The sequence below is a fragment of the Panthera pardus genome, unplaced genomic scaffold (genome assembly GCF_024362965.1).
Source record: "Panthera pardus isolate Hobbes unplaced genomic scaffold, ASM2436296v1 HiC_scaffold_24, whole genome shotgun sequence".
NCBI lineage: Eukaryota > Metazoa > Chordata > Mammalia > Carnivora > Felidae > Panthera > Panthera pardus.
This window is the reverse complement of record NW_026526810.1, coordinates 123,416,841-123,435,200: the sequence shown is the minus strand read 5'-3', so window position 1 is coordinate 123,435,200 and position 18,360 is coordinate 123,416,841. Positions and strand designations below refer to the sequence as shown.

At 44.9% G+C, this 18,360-nt stretch overlaps 1 protein-coding gene across 2 annotated transcripts in view; it reads left to right on the top strand.

The window, feature by feature from the left end:
- GALC (galactosylceramidase) overlaps positions 1 to 18,360 on the top strand; it is a 151,046-nt gene that overhangs the window by 91,997 nt on the left and 40,689 nt on the right. The window contains exon 17 of one of the 2 annotated variants that reach the window (XM_019461945.2): positions 7,756 to 7,779. The exons of the other annotated variant lie outside the window; for it this stretch is intronic. Coding sequence (XP_019317490.2) covers positions 7,756 to 7,764 — 9 coding nt within the window. The 3' untranslated portion in view covers positions 7,765 to 7,779. Of the gene's footprint in view, positions 1 to 7,755; positions 7,780 to 18,360 lie in introns of those variants that run through there. 2 annotated transcript variants of the gene reach the window in all.

Below are 18,360 nucleotides of genomic sequence, written 5' to 3'. Positions count from 1 at the left end.
TATATAATTCTTAGTATTATTGTGTAAATTATATTGGCATTCTCACTATAATTCATACCATCATTAATTATATCGTGTGCTGTTTAAGCAGGTTTAATGTTATGGCTAGAAGTCCTTTGCTGGCTACCACTACCTCTTCTTGGCTAATCTCAACTTTTGTTTGGCTAAAACTACATTCTTCAAAGGGCAGGGAATGTTTATTTATTAAATGGCTTTCGTCTATAGCATGAGCCAGCCAGCTGTGATCCTGCTAATTATGGGTCTGTCATGATTTTCACTCCGTTGTATGATGTAGTCAGTTTCTTCTTTTTCTGCCACGACTTAATATCAACTCCAACTCCATTTGTGATGTTTTGTGGATGCAATATGGTAAATCATTATGTTTCGACCTGAGTGCCAGGCCACATGTGAGCTGTTGGCAATACTAAACAAGACTTTCGTGGAGGTTCCATGCTAGTGGAATATACCATGACACGCGTGTAAGGTACATATTTTAGTGCAAAGGCAACTGTTGTTTTTACAAGTCCTGTGAAGATTTAGACTGTTGTTCTGTTGATCATGGAAAGTTCTTTCGGAAATGGCATGGGGATTGGGAAAAGGGTTGGACCTGAGAATATCAGAGGTGGCTTTACAAATTTAAGGATTAGTAGGAGACCGATGCCAGACGTGTTCGTTGGGGACTAGGGCTGTGCTGCAGCTGTCCACTATTGTCACCATCTGTTATCTTTAGGATACATCCCCCCAGCCAAGACAAAGTCGTTTAGAAATATGTAGACAGTCTGGTTAATTTAGTTAGCTCAATAAGTGAATACACACACAGGCTGGTCCACAAATAGAACAAGTCATTGTGTGAGGCTTTGTAAAGCATTTGACGGTAAACAAAGCATCTTCAAATATATCACGTGTGTACCCTATGCCCAGGAAATGCAGCCATCTGCCCCAGTTGCCATAGCTAGCCAGGGAAGGCAGAATTCAGAAGTAGAATGCTAAAACATGTCAGGTGCACGTCAGAGGTATCCAGTGAGTTGCTACTTTACAATGGTGGCTAATTTACTAGAAGCCCGGCTTTTGGTAACCAGGCATCGTAGTCTTAGATCATGATGTTTCCGGCTCAGTAATTTATGACTTGAGATCTTCAGATAATTCTCTTAGTTCCAGCTTTGGTTGTGTGTGTGTGTGTGTGTGTGTGTGTGTGTGTGTGTGTGCGCCTGATCTTCAAATTCTGCTCCTGGGGTCTTTGTGCATATGCCCCACCCGTGTTTTATTTATTTTGCTTTTATTTTATTTATTTGAGGGAGAGAAAGAGCACATGCGTGCAAGAAGGGGAGGGGCAGAGGGAGCGACAGGGAGAGAATCCTGAGCAAGCTCCACGCTCAGGCTCGAGCCTCACACGGGGCTCGATTTCATGACCCCGGAGATCATGACCTAAACCAAAACCGAGAGTTGGTTGCTTAGCAGACTGAGCCACCCAGGCGCCCCTCCACCTGTGTGGAAGAGGGTGTGACTTTTTGATCTGTGGTTGGCAGGACCATACACAGAACCAGCTTTGTTACTGGCCAGGGTGTAAATTAAGCAACGGGCCCTTTCTAAGATGAGATGTGAAAAGACTGTACGTTGTCTGATTAGCCTGGAAAAGGCTTCCGGTCAGCCAGGCCTGGGAGTGATGCTCATTTATAGCCTGGGCAACGGGAGGTCTCACGGTCCGTGGCTGTGAAAGAACACTGAAATGTTAAAAGGAAAAGCTGTTGCCCGTAATCTTATAAAACAGGCTTTCTGTTTCCAACAACAAAAACAAGCAGACAAACAGAAAAAGAAAAGCGTGAAAAAGTCGGAACAGCAAAACGATGGAAGAGTGTGGGTCAGGACCGGGCAAGGTGCCAGAGCTTCCCATAAAGGAACAAATATATTTAGAAAGTGGCAGCACCTTTTGACATTTGCTAAGTGATTTTGATGATTGACTTTTCAATTGGGTTTCTGTAAGTAAGCAAAGGAGGGGTTACCAGGGAAAAGCAATTTTCCCAATGGGAGTATAAAATCCTTCAGCCTAATGAAATGTTTTCTCTGGTTTAGAGATAACAACCCACTTTTGGGTTTTATGCCTAATATTGATTCTTTGTGTATTTTTTATAGAAGCCTTGATGAAATTCAGTTAATTGTATTTTATTAGAGTGAGAGATTGTCTTTTTTAATATTCTCCAGTCCTCCTCACTCTTGACTCTTCCTTCTGTCTCTCTGCTCCCTATCAATAGTTTAACTTTGATGGATGATTTGTGACAGTTGGAAAAAAATAAAATAAAACTCTCGCTCTACCTTTTTGATCTGCTTCCAGTTTGCGCAATTGCAAAAGCTCTGAAAAAGCCAAGTTTCTTTAAGCAGTAAGATGCTGAAATATGGTCATTAAATCCTGATGGGTTTTTCATTCTGCATCCCATAATTTTAAGGAGACCCAGTTTCTGAAATGCTTGGATAAATGCAGAAAGTATAAGAAGGTGGAAAGGAGGTCTCAAGGCAGCTTTTGAATCTGTGGGACACTGAGTTTATTTACAAACACTGCAAGAGCTCGTAAATTATCAGGAGCTGCCGTACTAAGCAAAGCAGACCCAGGAACAGAACATGGAAGGTTTGGGGGTTTGAGCAGCTTGGTGGCTGGTGATGGGGGCTTCTGTGGCTTCCCCCTGATTACGTCTTGGGTGTTTTATCTGGCGAAAGCATTATCTTGAGAAAACTGCTTTTGCTCTTGGGCAATAAGGTGACTTACTTCTCGGGATAGAGGGTCTCATCAAAGAACTTGGACAAGAAGAGTTAGTGGTTTGTGGAAACTGTAATCTTTATTGACTGGGGTGGGCATGGAAAGCAGAATTAAAATGAGAATTGAAAAAGGTTCGGATTGATTTAAACCCAAAGAATAGTGAAAATGAAAAATAAGAGAGAGGCAGGATATTATAGTGCTAATAGTTCTGCCCCAGGAGACTTGGATTTTGGTCCTGGTTTTGTGACTTAGAAGCCATGTGTCCTTGGGTAAATCACTTAAATTCTCTGAGCTTCAGTTCTCCTGTTTGTGAGATGGGTTTTTTTTTTTTGGGGGGGGGGTTGCTCATTATGGGCTGGGGGAAGAAAATCACATGTGTTATCTAATTTAACCATCTCAAGAACCTTATGAGGCAGGAAGTATGATTGTTATTCGAAGATACAGATAAGGACACTGAGACACATCGGAGGTTGGACATTTCCTGAGTCTGTGACAGGGACAGGATTTGGAGACAGGCTGTTTAAGGCTAGTGTCTGAAAGAACTGTATGCATGCTGCTACCATAGAGCCAGCCTGGAGACATCATCCTTGCCCCACTTACGAGATCGTGGCACGATCTGGTAAGTTAATACTGGTGCAAAGTGTTCTATAAAATAAAAAGTCACGCCAGTGGAAGGTGGCATTGTTTTCCATTATCAGTAGGCTTCCTAGTGTTAGATGTGGTGAGTATGCCCGAGACCAGACTCAAGGGCAATGAGGCTACTTTGCATCATGGGTGCACTAGTTTCCCAGGGCTTCTGAGACAAAGTACGGGAAGCCGCGTGGCTGAGAGCAATCCACTTTTATTGTCCCACAGTTCTGGAAGCCAGACATAAAGGTTTTGGCACGGCCATGCTCCCTCTCAAGGCAAGAGGATGTTCCAGGCCATCCTCCCAGATTCCGGAAGCCTCAGACGTCCCTTGGCTTGTTCCTCCGCCCTGTATCTTCATGTCCTCGTCTCCCTGTGCATGTCTGTGCCCGGATTTCACCCTTTGTAAGGACAGCAGTCATGTTGGATTAGGGTCCACCCTAATGATCTCATCTTGATGGTCTGTAAAGACCTTGTTTCTGATTAAGGTCACACTGACAGATAATGGGGATTAGGACTTTAATATATATATGTTTTTTCTGAAGGTAGTGGTGGTGATGGGGATGTAATTGAACCCGTAACAGTGAGAAAGTGCAGGGATGGGATATGGAGTCAGCCACACCAGAGTCCAAATCCAGCCTCCACAGTTGACGAATGCACTGCGGCTGTAACAGATTACACACGTTCAGTGGCTTAGAACGGTATATGTTTACTATCTGAAAGTTCTAGAGGTCCAAAATCTGAATGGGTGTTCCTTAGCTAAAATTGAGGTGTGAGCAGGGCTGTGTGCCCGGCGGAGGTTCCAGGGAGAATCTGTTTCTTGCCTTTTTCAGTCTTCAGGAGCTGCTTGCGCTCCTTACCTCACGGCCTGGTCCCTTCCTCCGTCTTCAAAGCCAGCAAGATACTATCTTCAAATCTCTCTTGGAATTTGACTTTGGCCTTCTGCCTCTCTCTTCCATTTTTCAAGGATCCTTGTGATTCCATTGTCATTTTAAGGAGCCTTGTGATTACCATCTGGATAATTTAGTATCCTCTCCCCATGTCAAGAATTATTCTGGGGGAGTTATTCTGCCTCCCACAGTGACTATCCTAAACTCCCTCTGTTACTCAGGAATCCTCATGGTTTTATATATGTTGTTGAGAAGGTTGAAGGAAGTCATTCTCGTGACGAGCTCGGGGCCAGTGCCTAGCACGGAGAAGCAACTCATTACCTGCTAGCTGCTGATACAACATGCATGCAGGATTTTAATGGGAAGCTATCTTTGTAAATCCTTTGGGGGACCTGGGCAAATATTTCTGAGGTTTGTATGGATCCAAAGCAAAGCATAGGTGTTCTGTTTTCTGCGTGATCAGTAACGCTACATGTCACTAACAGAGCGGGGCTGGCACCTCATTTGCGTGGCCTACATTCCCTTCTTTTGGTTTGCTTTCCAAATCAAGTGGCAATTGATACAGATTATGCATGGGAAAGACGGCCAATTTAAGTTGGTCATCTTAATATAGTGGACTATTCCCTTTTAGGCACCTCAGTGTCTTAAGACATTAAAAATTTTGTTTTTAATGTTTACTTATTTTTGAGAGAGAGAGAGAGAGACTGTGCTAGCGGGGGAGGGACAGAGAGAAGGGGAGACACAGAATTGGAAGCAGGCTCCAGGCTCTGAGCTGTCCGTACAGAGCCGGCTGCGGGGCTCCGACTCACGGACCGCGAGATCGTGACCTGAGCCGAAGTTGAACGCTCAACCGAGTGAACCAGGCGCCCCTAATGCCTAATATCTAAGACATTTTAATGGCCACTGTAGCACTTACTCAATCACCTCCCAATCCCCAGCCCTGGTTTAAATTATTTTGGAGTGTTTAATGTATCTTATAGAAGCAGCCTAAAGCCATACCGATAGAATGGAATAATAAAAAATTATTGTTTTTTATAACTACAATAACAATATAAATAATTGAGCAATACTTTATAGTTTTACAAAAGGCTTTCTCATAGACTATCAAATAAATGACTGATTTGATGGTTCTACAAGCATCCTAGCGTGAGGATGGAGGTTGGTGCACTGGCCTCAGAATCAGACTGACCTGCTTTTTATTCCCACCATCACCCCTTACGAACTTTGGGATCCCAGCCAAGGCATAGACCCTCTCTGGGCCTCAGTTTCCTCATCTGTTATGCGAAAGAAACATTGTAGTTCCCTCATGGGGTTGTAGTGAGGATCCAGTGAGAGAGCCACAAAGCACCGGGTACAGTGCTCGGTGCCTCTCCGCGACGATCAATATCGGCTGCCATTGTCACTATTATCGTAAAGAGGTGTTGAAGCCAAGCTCTACCAGTTCTTTTTTTTTTTTTTTAATTTTTTTTTTAACGTTTATATATTTTCGAGACAGAGAGAGAGCATGAACGGGGGAGGTGCAGAGAGAGAGGGAGACAGAATCGGAAGCAGGCTCCAGGCTCTGAGCCATCAGCCCAGAGCCCGACGCGGGGCTCGAACTCACGGACCGCGAGATCGTGACCCGGGCTGAAGTCGGACGCTCAACCGACTGAGCCACCCGGGCGCCCCGAGCTCTACCAGTTCTAACTGCAGCTGTGCCTTCGAGTTAATAGAGTTAATAGAGTTAATAGAGGCTACAGTCCAAAGTGAGATGCAAAACCACAAGCAAGACTTACAAACGGAGGCAAACCAGTCTTGGGTTCTGACTCACTGTTGGCCACTGGCCTCAAAGAGGTTGGAAAGATAGATGCATGGGTGGGGGATGAGGAGGGAGATAGGCGGAGCTGTGGTGGGGTGAGCATCTCCGACAGGGAGAAGGGTGGAAGGATTCTTCTCGGGGCCAGAGGGGCTGCAAGGAATTCACCCAGAGAATGTAATATGTGTCTCTGGCAGTTTGGGCAACATGATGTACTGGTGCGCGGCTCATCTCTAGAGGCCAGAGTGAGAGAGGCTGGCTAGCTAGTTGCGACAGAAAAAAGTGAAGGAGCAATTGCCACTGCCTTGGGGCCAGCTGCCCTCCCTGCATTTCTCTAGGTAGTGAGTCTTGTGGAGCCGGTGGGGGCTGTGCTGGTGAGCAGTGGGGTTGTCTCAGATCTTCGATCTTAGATGTCTTAGATCCTGATCAAGATGGCCGCCAGCAGGGGTGAGGTCCTTCGCAACTGGGAGGAAGCAGAGGTCTGGATCTCTAAGTACTTGCTGGAGGGGAAACATTGATCTAAGTCAACAGAACTACAGGAGAGAAATGCTCACCTATTGGGTGAGGACACCATGTTTCAGAGACGCAGAGAAGTACTCCTGGAGAGAAGTGGATGCTAGGTCATCCCAAGATGAGACACATTTCCTTCTCTCCCTCCCTTACACTCTGATCCAGGAGGGTCATAAACCATGATTAGCAGGTTTGAGGAGAAGGGACAAATGTGCAAGGTGGGAAAGGAAAAGTCAAACGTCATCTTGCCCCAGGCAGGCAGCCAGCCTGCTCAGCCAGCTGTGAATACGGAGAGGTTGTGAGGGAGGGCATAAAAGTGGAAAGTTTTATTTATTCCTTTGGACCCAAAGATATGAATTACCTGACCAAGACTGCTCCGATTACAGTTGACCCTTCAACAACATGGGTTTGAGGTGAGTGGGTCCTCTTATACAGGGAGTTTTCACAGTACAGTAAGTATATTTTCTCTTCCTTAAGATTTTCTTAATCACATTTTCTTTTCTTTACCTTACTTTATTGTAGAAATACAGGGTATATAATATGTGTAACATACAACATCTGTTAATCGAGTGTTTATGTTATCGGTAAGGCTTCCAGCAGATGATAGCCGATTAGTAGTTAAGTTCTGGGAAGTCAAAAGTTATACGTGGTTTTTCCACTGTGTAGGGGGTCAGCGCCTCTAACCCCTGTGTTGGTCAAAGGTCTGCTGTACTTCAAAGTGTCCAAGGGATCCTGACACTTACCCTAAATCTGGTACAGGGGCCAGAGAAATCTAGTCCCGGGTGTCTGGGTGGCTCAGTCAGTTAAGCATCTGACTTCAGCTCAGCCCATGACCTTGCCGTTCGAAAGTTCAAGCTCCACCTCAGGCTCTGTGCTGACAGCTCGGAGCCTGGAGCCTGCTTCAGATTCTGTGTCTCCTTCTCTCTCTGTCCCTCCCTCACTTGTACTCTGTCTCTCTGTCGCTCTCAAAAATAAATACACATTAAAAAAAAGTAAAGAAAATAAAGAAAAGAAAAAGCCAGTCCCCTGGAATGAACCGGAAAAGCCAGTGAAAGAAAGAACCGAAGCAGCTCTTTGATTATGTCCTACAAGTTATATTTGAGAGACGTAGTGATTTCCTCATTATTTCCGATAATAACCCTAGGGGGTAAGTATTACTGTGAGAAAGGATAATGTCTCCACAGATGAGGTGATCAAAGCTCAGAAGGCAGGACTTGAACCCTGGATTCCTGATTCTACTTCCTCCACCACACCACTCAGCTCCCTCATCCTGGCAGCGGAACCGAAGTCCGTGAGGACCGTGGAGCCAGGAGCCAGAAGCGGCCACTGGAAGACCTGGATATTACATCACACTGTCTTGAATAGTAACTAAAGGGAAGCAAAAACACAGAATCTTTGACCAGTCTCTCCTTCCACATCCTGCGGCGTCCATCTTGCTGAGATGATAGGAGTTGGCATGACTGAAGTCTAGGAAGCAGCCAGGTAGGGGGTCACCTCTGATCGTGACAGATTCTGACACAGAAACCTACTATCAACCTTGTATAATTCTGTCAAGGGCATCTGAAGAAGAGGAATATGTTTAGCTCAGAAACAAACAGTTAGGGAGGCACATCAGGTCCATTGGTGAGAGAGGAAGTAGGTTTGTTGCCTATGATCCCGGAGGTGAGACGCAGGAAAGGGGGTTGAGTTCACAGGCAAACAGACTTGGGCTCAGCAAAATACCTAGAAGTCACTGTGTTCTTCGTGGAACCCCACAAAACAAGGAACTAAGTAGTTCTCTTTCACCTCTGACTTCTTCTCCACGTCTCTCCTCAGACCTGGTTTTTTCTGCTACCTCTCAGTCCCTCATGAGGGACTGAGGGTGGGAATGTCCTTCTAGATGACAGTTTTGGGGGCAAAAGGGGATAGAGTGTAATTTGCTTTCCTCTCAGGGGGATTACAGAAAAGAGGACAGGTTTTGGAATCACACGCCATTGGTTCCAACAGTGGCTCTGCTGCACCTATGTTGGGTGACTTTAGGCCAGTTATTTAAACTCCCAGACTTAGTTTCCCCGTGTGTAAAATGGGAAGAATAAACATCACCGGCATCCTAGTGTAGTTGTGAGAATTAAATGCTTATCACGGCCTGGCACCTGACGATAGCAGGCACTTATGGGAAGATGGCAGTCCCAGAGGGCACTCAGGATTGGTGTCCAGTTTACAATGCTTAGAAATATTGAATAGAACTAAATGGTACATTCCATTCAACAAGGCAACGTTACAAGTCCAAGTACCTAGTGTTGTTATTGTTTTTAAGTTTATTTATTTATTTTGAGAGAGAGAGAAGGTGTGAGTTGGGGAGGAGAAGAGAGAGAGGGGGAGAGAGAGAATCCCAAGCACTGTCAGTGCAGAGCTCGGGCTTGCAGTCACGAACCGTGAGATCGTGAGCTGAGCTGGAGTCTGATGGTTAACCGACCGAGCCAGCCAGGCGTCCCCCCAAGTACCTAGTGTTTTTAAAGAAGTGCTTTGATCTTAGGCATTGATGATTCTGAGCTTTGCTGTTAATATTGTTTTTTTTTTTTTTTAAATCAAGTTCTTTTGTGCCAACGGAGAAGTGACAGTGTATCTCATAAGAAAAACCACCGAGGGAAAACTTAAATTTTATATATTTGTTTAGTTCAACGTAATTATTTATGGACCCGAACAGGGTTTGAATTCCCATTTGGCTATTTCATTAGCTTTATGACTTTGGACGAATGACTTAACCACTTTAAATGTGTTTGCTCTCATAGAAAGGGAATTATTGTAACGGTTAAATGTAACGAAAATACATAGAGAAAAGCCTAATGGCTGCTGTGGTCTGAAGGTGTCCCCTCAAAATTCACGTGTTGAAATCCTAATCCCCAAAGGTGGTGGTTGTTAGTCAGTGAGGCCTTTGGGAGGTGCTGAAGTCATGGGTTTAGTGCCTTGCGAGGGAGGCTCCACAGAGAAAGAACAGTGTCCCTTCCACCATGTGAGGACACAGTAAGAAGGAGCCAGTTATGAACAAGAAAGGGGGCCCTCAGCAGCAGGCGGCCATGCTGGTGCCTCCATCTTGGTGCCTCCAGATCTATCAGAAACAAATTTCTGTTGTTTTTAAGTGACCCAATCTGTGGTATTTGGTTACAGCTGCCCAAATGGACTAAGACAATGGAATTATGTTTTCAAAACAATATATTTTCCGGTAACAGATTTATTCATTGTTCACTTTTAGCTGTTGAACAACTGGGTTGGGAGTCATCAGTGTGTCAAAGGTACAGAGTTGGAGAACCACTAACCAGTGGTTCTCCAGTAGTCAGAGACCAGTAATCAGTGGTGTTCTGGCCTCTATGGGTTTCCTGTTGCTGCTGTAACAAATCACTACAAACTTGGGGACTTAGCACATACTTATTCTCTTAAAGTTCTGGAAGCCAGGAGTCTGCAATCAGTCTCACTGGGCCAAAGTCAAGATGCTGGCAGAGGACCAGTTCCTTTTGGAGAATCCAGGGAGAATCAGCTTCCTTGCCTTTTGTAGTTCCTGGAGGCCCTTCTTGGCTTGTGGCCCTTCACCCATCACTCCAATCTCTTGCTTCTATCAAAGGATTCTTGCAATTACGTTGGGCCCACCTGCATAGCCCAAGATCATCTCCCCCTCTCAAAGTCCTTAACTTGTTCACATCTGCAAAGTCCCTTTAGCCATTTGAAGTAATGCTCACAGGTTCTAGGAATTAGGATGTGGACACCTTGGGGGACCTGGTAGAGGGCGATTCTTGTACAGGTTGGAAGCTTCTTTAGGAGCGACCTGTGGGCACTTAGAATCTGTGACCGCAAATGAAAAACAAGAGGGAAAAAATGTACTTGTTAAAATGAAAGCATTTTCTCCTCTTCTTCTCCGCCCTGGGCGATCATGTTTCATCCCAACTCAGCAAACCTTTTATCTGTAAATGCATTGTCTTGGGGTTACGTTTCATCTAATTTGTACTAATCCATGGGCTGGTTGAGCCACTCTCCTACTTTTTGGGGGCGTTCCCCCATTCTTCTGACACATCCCTTTTTTTGTACTTGCTTGCCGCAAACTGACAGGCCTATCACATTTATATAGCACTTTTCTATCAGCACTGTTCTAAACACTTTGTATATATTAACTCATTTAATGGGCTATTCTATGATGAATATATATCCTCATTTTTCAGATGGGGGAACTAAGGAGGCACCGAGAGATGTAACTTGCTCAAAATCTCAAGTGGGCATTGAGAGCATGCCTGGCTGTAGAACCCACACTTTAAACCACTAAACTCCACTACCTCTCTGCAAGACATTCTCACCAAATGGTCACTGTCTTCATAGAGCCCAGAAAGAAATGTGTTGGAGCCTGCTCCTATAGTTCTGTTCTGCTTTGTCTCAGAAACAAACAAACAAACAAACAAAAAAACAGCAAACAACAAACAACAAAACAGAGAGAGAAAGGAAAGGAAAGAGACTGAGAGAAGCTCTCATTGACTTGATCTAGAAGTCGCCCCAGCCCATGGGTATGCAACATGCACGTGGGTGATACCACAAGCAAGCAGTTCGCATATTTCATCGTCCAGCAGTTAAGCTAGTGCCAAGCAGATGTTGATAGAAAGATTTCGGAGAAACATCATAAAGTGATGATTAAGCTAAAAAGAATTTGAATGGTAAAAACTTAGTCTTAAATCTATAAATTTATGACTACTCTGTGCATTTGTGTAAAAAAATCAGTCTTAAATCTGTAGCCGTGCCGAGGACTTGGAAAGACAGAATGGGTGGAGTGGGGAGAGGTGATGGTGTTTGTCCCCTCCCGCTCCCCCCCTTTGGCGGACCTCCACTCCCAGTGTAGAGGTGATCACTTTGGCGGACCTCCACTCCCAGCGTAGAGGTGATAGGAAGTACAGGATGACAGACTGCACGGTGGGTAACAGTCCAGGTTCTGGGCCAGACTGTGTTCCAATTCTGAAACTACCTCTTATTAGCTATGTAACCCCGACAGTGCTTACTGAACTTTTCTGTGCCTTAGTTTACTCAGTAGAAAATGAGCCTAATAATAGTACCAACGTTAGGGTTTGTTAAATGGGCTAATACCCATAAAGTCATTTGTCTCCCATGTAAATACTCTATACGTGTTAATCGCTATTATTGTCCCCTTATCATACATAATAGTCTTGGGATAATTCCATGCGTCTGGGAAGAGGGAGATGTTTTTGTTTGGATGGAAATCATAAGGGAGTCACTCATTGTTTGAGAGAAGGAGGATATAATAAACTGTCTTAGTCAGCTTGGGCTGCTATAACAAAACACCACACTAGGTGGCTTAAATAACATTTATTTCTCAGAGTCTGCAGGCTGGAGGTCTGAGAGCTGGGCGCCAGCACGGCTGGTTTCTGGTGAGAGCCTTCCCCCAGGCCTGCAGATGACCATCTTTTCACTGTGTCCTCACAGGTAGAGAGTGAGAACTCTTTTTTTTTTTTTTTGGTTCAGAACTTTTATTTATTTATTTTTTTTCAATATATGAAATTTATTGTCAAATTGGTTTCCATACAACACCCAGTGCTCATCCCAAAAGGTGCCCTCCTCAATACCCATCACTCACCCTCCCCTCCCTCCCCCCCTCCCCCCTCCCTCCCCCCCCCCCCCCCCATCAACCCTCAGTTTGTTCTCAGTTTTTAAGAGTCTCTTATGCTTTGGTTCTCTCCCACTCTAACCTCTTTTTTTTTTTTTTTCCTTCCCCTCCTCCATGGATTTCTAAGTTTCTCAGGATCCACATAAGAGTGAAACCATATGGTATCTGTCTTTCTCTGTATGGCTTATTTCACTTAGCATCACACTCTTCAGTTCCATCCACGTTGCTACAAAGGGCCATATTTCGTTCTTTCTCATTGCCACGTAGTACTCCATTGTGTATATAAACCACAATTTCTTTATCCATTCATCAGTGGATGGACATTTAGGCTCTTTCCATCATTTGGCTATTGTTGAGAGTGCTGCTATAAACATTGGGGTACAAGTGCCCCTATGCATCAGTACTCCTATATCCCTTGGGTAAATTCCTAGCAGTGCTACTGCTGGGTCATAGGGTAGGTCTATTTTTAATTTTCTGAGGAACCTCCACACTGCTTTCCAGAGTGGCTGCACCAATTTGCATTCCCACCAACAGTGCAAGAGGGTTCCCGTTTCTCCACATCCTCTCCAGCATCTATAGTCTCCTGATTTGTTCATTTTGGCCAGAGAGTGAGAACTCTTATCTCTCTTCCTCTCCTGATAAGGGCACTTATCCCATCAGAGGGCCCCACCCTCATGACCTCATCTAAATCTAATTTCCTTCCAAAGGCCTCACCTCCAAATACCATCGCACTGGGGGTTAGGGCTTTAACATCTACATTTTAGGGGCACACTGACATTTAGTCCATAATATTGGCAAATGGAAAAGTTAAGAAGACGGTTTCAGATTGTGGAAATTGCTGTGAAGAAAAGGTTTTATAAGAATGGGCTCATTTGTGCCTAGAATTGGTGGGACAGGGAACCCTACTCCAGTTGGGTGGCCAGGTAGGCTGCTTTGGCCAGGATCTGAGAACAGAGAGATCTGGCAGGAGTATTGAGGCTGTGGCAGCAGGAGGGCAAAGGCCTTGAGATAAGAAAGAGCTTGAGTGTTGGGGAGACAGCAGCATAATAAGTCCAGTGAGGCTGGAGGAAATGTATAGGGAAGCATGTGGTAGGAGTTAATGTCTGGGAGATGGGCAGGGGCTAGTGCGTGAATGACAGGGAGGGGGGTTGAGTCTAAGCACGGTGGGAAGACATTGGAGGATTTTAGCCAAGCGGAGACATGCTCTGATCTGTGTTTCAAACTTGATGTTGTTGTGCTAAGTGTTGTAATTTACGATTTGCATTATTACTATGGATAGACACATTTATTAAGTACTTACTGTATGCCAGGCATGTGTTGACCACTTGCACACATGTGATACGGAGTAAACTGGAAATTTCAACAGAAGCACTAGGACACTTTGGATATGAAATTCCAACGTGAGATGTCAGAACATATGCAGATGTTTAAGGGTGCAGGCATTAGATGGTGGGAAAATCCCCCCGTAGGATATAAAAGGGTAAAGAGCGTGGGTTTGTGAATAGGATTTCTTTGGAGGCAGCTGGTGCCAGATCCCTCCCAATGTACCCCCCCCCCCTTAAAGGGCTTCAGTGAGACCACTTAGAGAGTGGGTTGTCTGCTTGTCATTTGGGGGGCATGCTGAGATGGGGTCTGACATGGGAGAGTGGGCAGGAGGGAGGAGAGGCGAGGTGAGGGAGAAGGTGGTAGGGAAGTAGGTCAAAGGTATATGAATGGTGAGCTGGAGGTGCAGACTGGTCAGGGTCTGGGGTCATTTAAAAGGAGATTTCCCAAGAGGATCATGTAGAGGGACTGAGTTCCTCATGGGATGGACACTGGCTTGGGAAAAGGAGAAGATCTGAAGACAAGTCAAATGTGATTGTTGTCTAGAACCGGACCTTCCAATTTCTGAATTGAGACTGTATTTGAGATGTGATTTGAGGACATTTATGATCTAAGGTGCACGTGTTACGGGCCGTGCTTCAGACAGACTTCTACCAAGTACAAAGAAACAACATCCCCCCCTGCCCCCCCCTTCCCCCGATGACATCATAAAGGGAAGTGTTGAGTTTTGATTCTAACCCTTGAAAACCTCTCCAACGTTACTGGTTATAGATATTTTATGGAAACTTCTCTGAGGTGGGTAATCTCATTCCCATGGAAAAGGTGAAGAAGTTAAGGCTTAGAGAGTTTCCACTAATCAGAAGGAGGCCATAAAATTCGGAGGGAACCAAACAGGGTTTGAACCCAGAGCTTCTCTTAGTCGCTGCACCATGCTGCTGAGGAAGCAATAAAGGACCCTGCCATGGCAGTCTGACCGTGAACTGTTGGAAATAGCTCATGGGTGGTGGGTTTTGATTTTTTTTTTTTTTTTTTAATAAAGAAGGCCAACACATCAAGCTGAATTTTTCATCTCTCGGTTGAAGATTGGCAAAGCTCCCCAGAATGAAGCGGGACTTTGGACCCACAGTTCAGGGTATCTTTGCTGGCATGTTACGAGAAGGCAGAGCTGGGTCTTCAGGAAGACAAGGAACGTGGGGGTGCTGCTTTCTTCCCACCTCCCCGCCCCCCCCCCCCCCCCCCCCCGCCCCGGCCCTCTTCCCCTGCTGGTGTGTGCTCCCTGCTGCTAGCTTCAGAACTCGAAGTTCAGGGCCAGTCCTGGGGGCTGTTCATCAGGGTCTTCATCTTGTGGACAATGTGCTGAGCTTTGCAGGCTGGGAGAAGTTCATAAAACTGCAGAGCCCTGCTGGAGAAGTGAGGAATTGTACTTTTCAGAGGGGCTCTCAGGTACCCCTGAAACATGGCCTGTCAGCCTCTCCCTGCTGTTCCGTTACCTTTCTCAGGGAGCGTCCCGAAACCAGCACCACCAGTTGGTGGTGCGTGCACCACCAACTCCAGTAAAGCCGTTGTGAAACACCCATTGTTAGGATCATGACTATCAGATAAATAAAATACTGCTGTATATTCAAGCATGGCCTTTACAGCATTATATTAAAACAATAAATCAAGTATCACGGACTCAGCGTTTGAGCCAGCTTTTATTGCATTATTCCATTCTCTCCATTATCCAGCTTTAAAATCCCTCCCCCTGCATTTATGATTTTGAAACATTACATCAGTTATGTCCCCATGGCACTTTAATCTAATCCAAAACTTTAAGGGGGTAGGTAAGTGTTTAGGACACCGGGCCAGGCTCTGATCATTTTATGAAACCGTTGTTTTATAGAAGAACATTACCTTTATTACCACATTCTATGGTGTGTTTGGGGGGACAATCTGGTTACAATTACAAATAGCATTTTTTAAGACCTGCAGTAGAAAGGCCAGCCATTTGAAGATGAGATACGGCTTCCTCAATGGGTCGTAGCATATTGGTGCAAGATGTCAAAAGGAAGCACGTCGATACCTCAGCCTGGCGCTTCTCCCCGGGGATTTTACGCTCACTATTGGTGCAGGTGGTTCCAATGGAAACACCTGACTTGGTTCTGAGCCCCGAAGTTCTGTTAGTAATTCATAGCACAATCGTCACCTATATCAAAGAGAGCCTTTATGTACTGGCTAATGCGGTTTGTTAAATTCACCCCAAACGAACTGGATGCCATTAAACCTTTAGAGTAATGGATTCTTTCTTACAAGATGGGAGGTCAGACTCCTGGGGGAGGGACTACATTCTGCCCCTTTGCTTCCCCAGTTCTCAGGGAAGAAATGGGTGTCTGTTTCCATCAACTTCAAGCTGGTACCAATATCCATGTTTGCTGTTCCTCAACACGCGTTCCTTTTATTTACTTTGTCTTGCAGAGATAGTGCATAGATAAAAATGTCTTTAAACAATAACCCCAACTATGTCAGTAGGACACTGTTTAACATTCAAGTGGCCTGTCTTTCATATGAGCCTCTGGGAAGCCAATAAATGTCAAAGAAATGTCAGATTATGTATGTATTTATTGGGCCCATAGTGCGTTTCTGAGGAGGCTTTGTGGTATTTGGTTATCCCATTCTTTGAAGGCATCACACAGAGAAGGTGCCATAAATACATCAAACGAATTTCAGCATCCACCTCTGTATACTCCACGGTCCAGCACTAGAGTGCGCGAGGTTCTTCTCCCTTGGGGGTTTGCTTTGCCAGATGATTCTTTTAGCTCTGATATCAAAAGTATGTGGGCAGACATGTCCCCACAATCAGTAAAGGCCCAAGTTTGGATGGTGTTTGATGTTCCTCTCCCTTTTGGTAGAAACCTTTTAATGTTGCATGGAAATAAGCTGCCGGGATTTTTAGCAAATGCTTGGTGGGCAAAGGAAGGTAGGCAGGGGAGTGGGCGCTGTGGAAGAAAAGTGGGATGACCATTGGCATTAGCAGCGGGTATGAGCAGGGCTTTCAAGACCCCTCTGGCCCCTACTAGGAAGATGCATCTTTCTCTCTGCACCTTGTACAGGAAGACCCCTGCGTGTCCCTGCGTGTCTCGAGGCAGCGTGGCCTTCGAGAATGGAGTTGAATTCACAGGCAGCCAGCTTGGATATCTGTCTTTCTTCTCTTTAGCAAAACTGGAAGTGAATGTGGCAAACTTCTCATGAAAAAGTTGCATCAATCTGAGAAATAAATTATTTATTTTTTGATTCCTCTTCCTACACCCATTCTCTCAAACGACCTGAATTCTACAGCCCCAATTTTCCCTCTTCTTTAAAAAAAAATTTTTTTTATGTTTATTTATTTTCAAGAGAGAGAGACACAGAGTGCGAGTAGGGGAGGGGCAGAGAGAGAGAGGGAGACACAAAATCTGAAGCAGGCTCCAGGCTCTGAGCTGTCAGCCCAGAGCCCAACGTGGGGTTTGAACCCATGAAACGTGAGATCGTGACCTGAGCCGAAATTGGACACTTAACCAACTGAGCCACCCAGGCACCCCCTATTTTTCCTTTTCTAATCTTAAGAAACCCAACGTTTCTGAAGTGCCCACCATGTGACTGGCACGGTGCTTAGCCATTCACACTTACGTTATCTCTAGATAGGCCTGCAAGGCACGTGGAGCCTGTGGTGCCATTTGACTCATGATAAAACTGAGGGTCTGATTGGCCTACGTAACCTAACCTGCTCAGTGCCAAAGCAAGGGTTTGAACCCAGGTTTTTCCTGGCTTCCCACCTATTACCTCAGGGCAATGCCCAGAAGATATCTGCTCTTGACTTTTGGGGCCGTTCTAAACAAATATAAATACCTGGGCAGTGTATTCAAAGCTGTTCAGTTCTGAGGTCCATCCAGAAGCAGAATCCTTACAGAGGTCTTTAAACCACACCCCCTGTTTGCCCGACAGGTTTTTTTTTTTTTTTAATAGGAGATGGAATCCCAGTCTTTTTACCAACACATGTTATACAGAAGAGGCAAAGTCAATCATTAGTCAATGCATTTGAAGGCAAAAAGGATGGGGAATGGGGTAAGTTGAAATTGAGAAGAGTTTGGCTAACTCTAGTAATTCCGTTATATGTTACTTATTTGAAGCCTTAAACAAACAAACAAAGCAGAGTCTTGAATGTACAGATTATCCAGGAAGAGCGTTAAACACAGTGATGCCAAGAAGTTAAAGGCTGGGCATGTCCTGTGTGTAGAACACACTAAAAGATCTCAAAGAACTTTTTTAGACTGTCTCTCTGGTAATAAAAAGAGGGGGGCTGAAGCTACACACGGGCAAAGTCATGTTTGTAGAAGAACTTTGGAATTTTGCGAAGAAAACTTCTTTGAGAGGAGACTCCATCAATTTAGTTTTATTGTTAGAATCACCCTTTACTCCCCCTTTGATAAACTGCCCTCATTTGTTGTTTCTGTCTCTTGTCTATCATGAAACGGTTTTGCAGTTGAATCCACCTGCAGATTGTTCTTTGGTGTGGCCTCCTCCAAGAGCGCTCAACCTCTTACCCGGCAGGCATTCGTTCAGGCCCTGAGCTAGACATTTGCTTATATGTCCTCCTGAGATATTCCTCCCCTCAAGAATGCTAGTGACCACGCTACAAGGAGCATTCTTCACCCTAGAAGACAAGGGATATTTTCTCGCCTTTTCTCTGGAATTGCACTAATGGCAAATTTTGTGCCAAATGCTCAGTGAAATTGTTAGACTTAGAAGAATCTTAATAATTTGGACCTCACCGATGTAGAATGTATTCCAAGTCAGACATGTGCTTGAAAGGTTA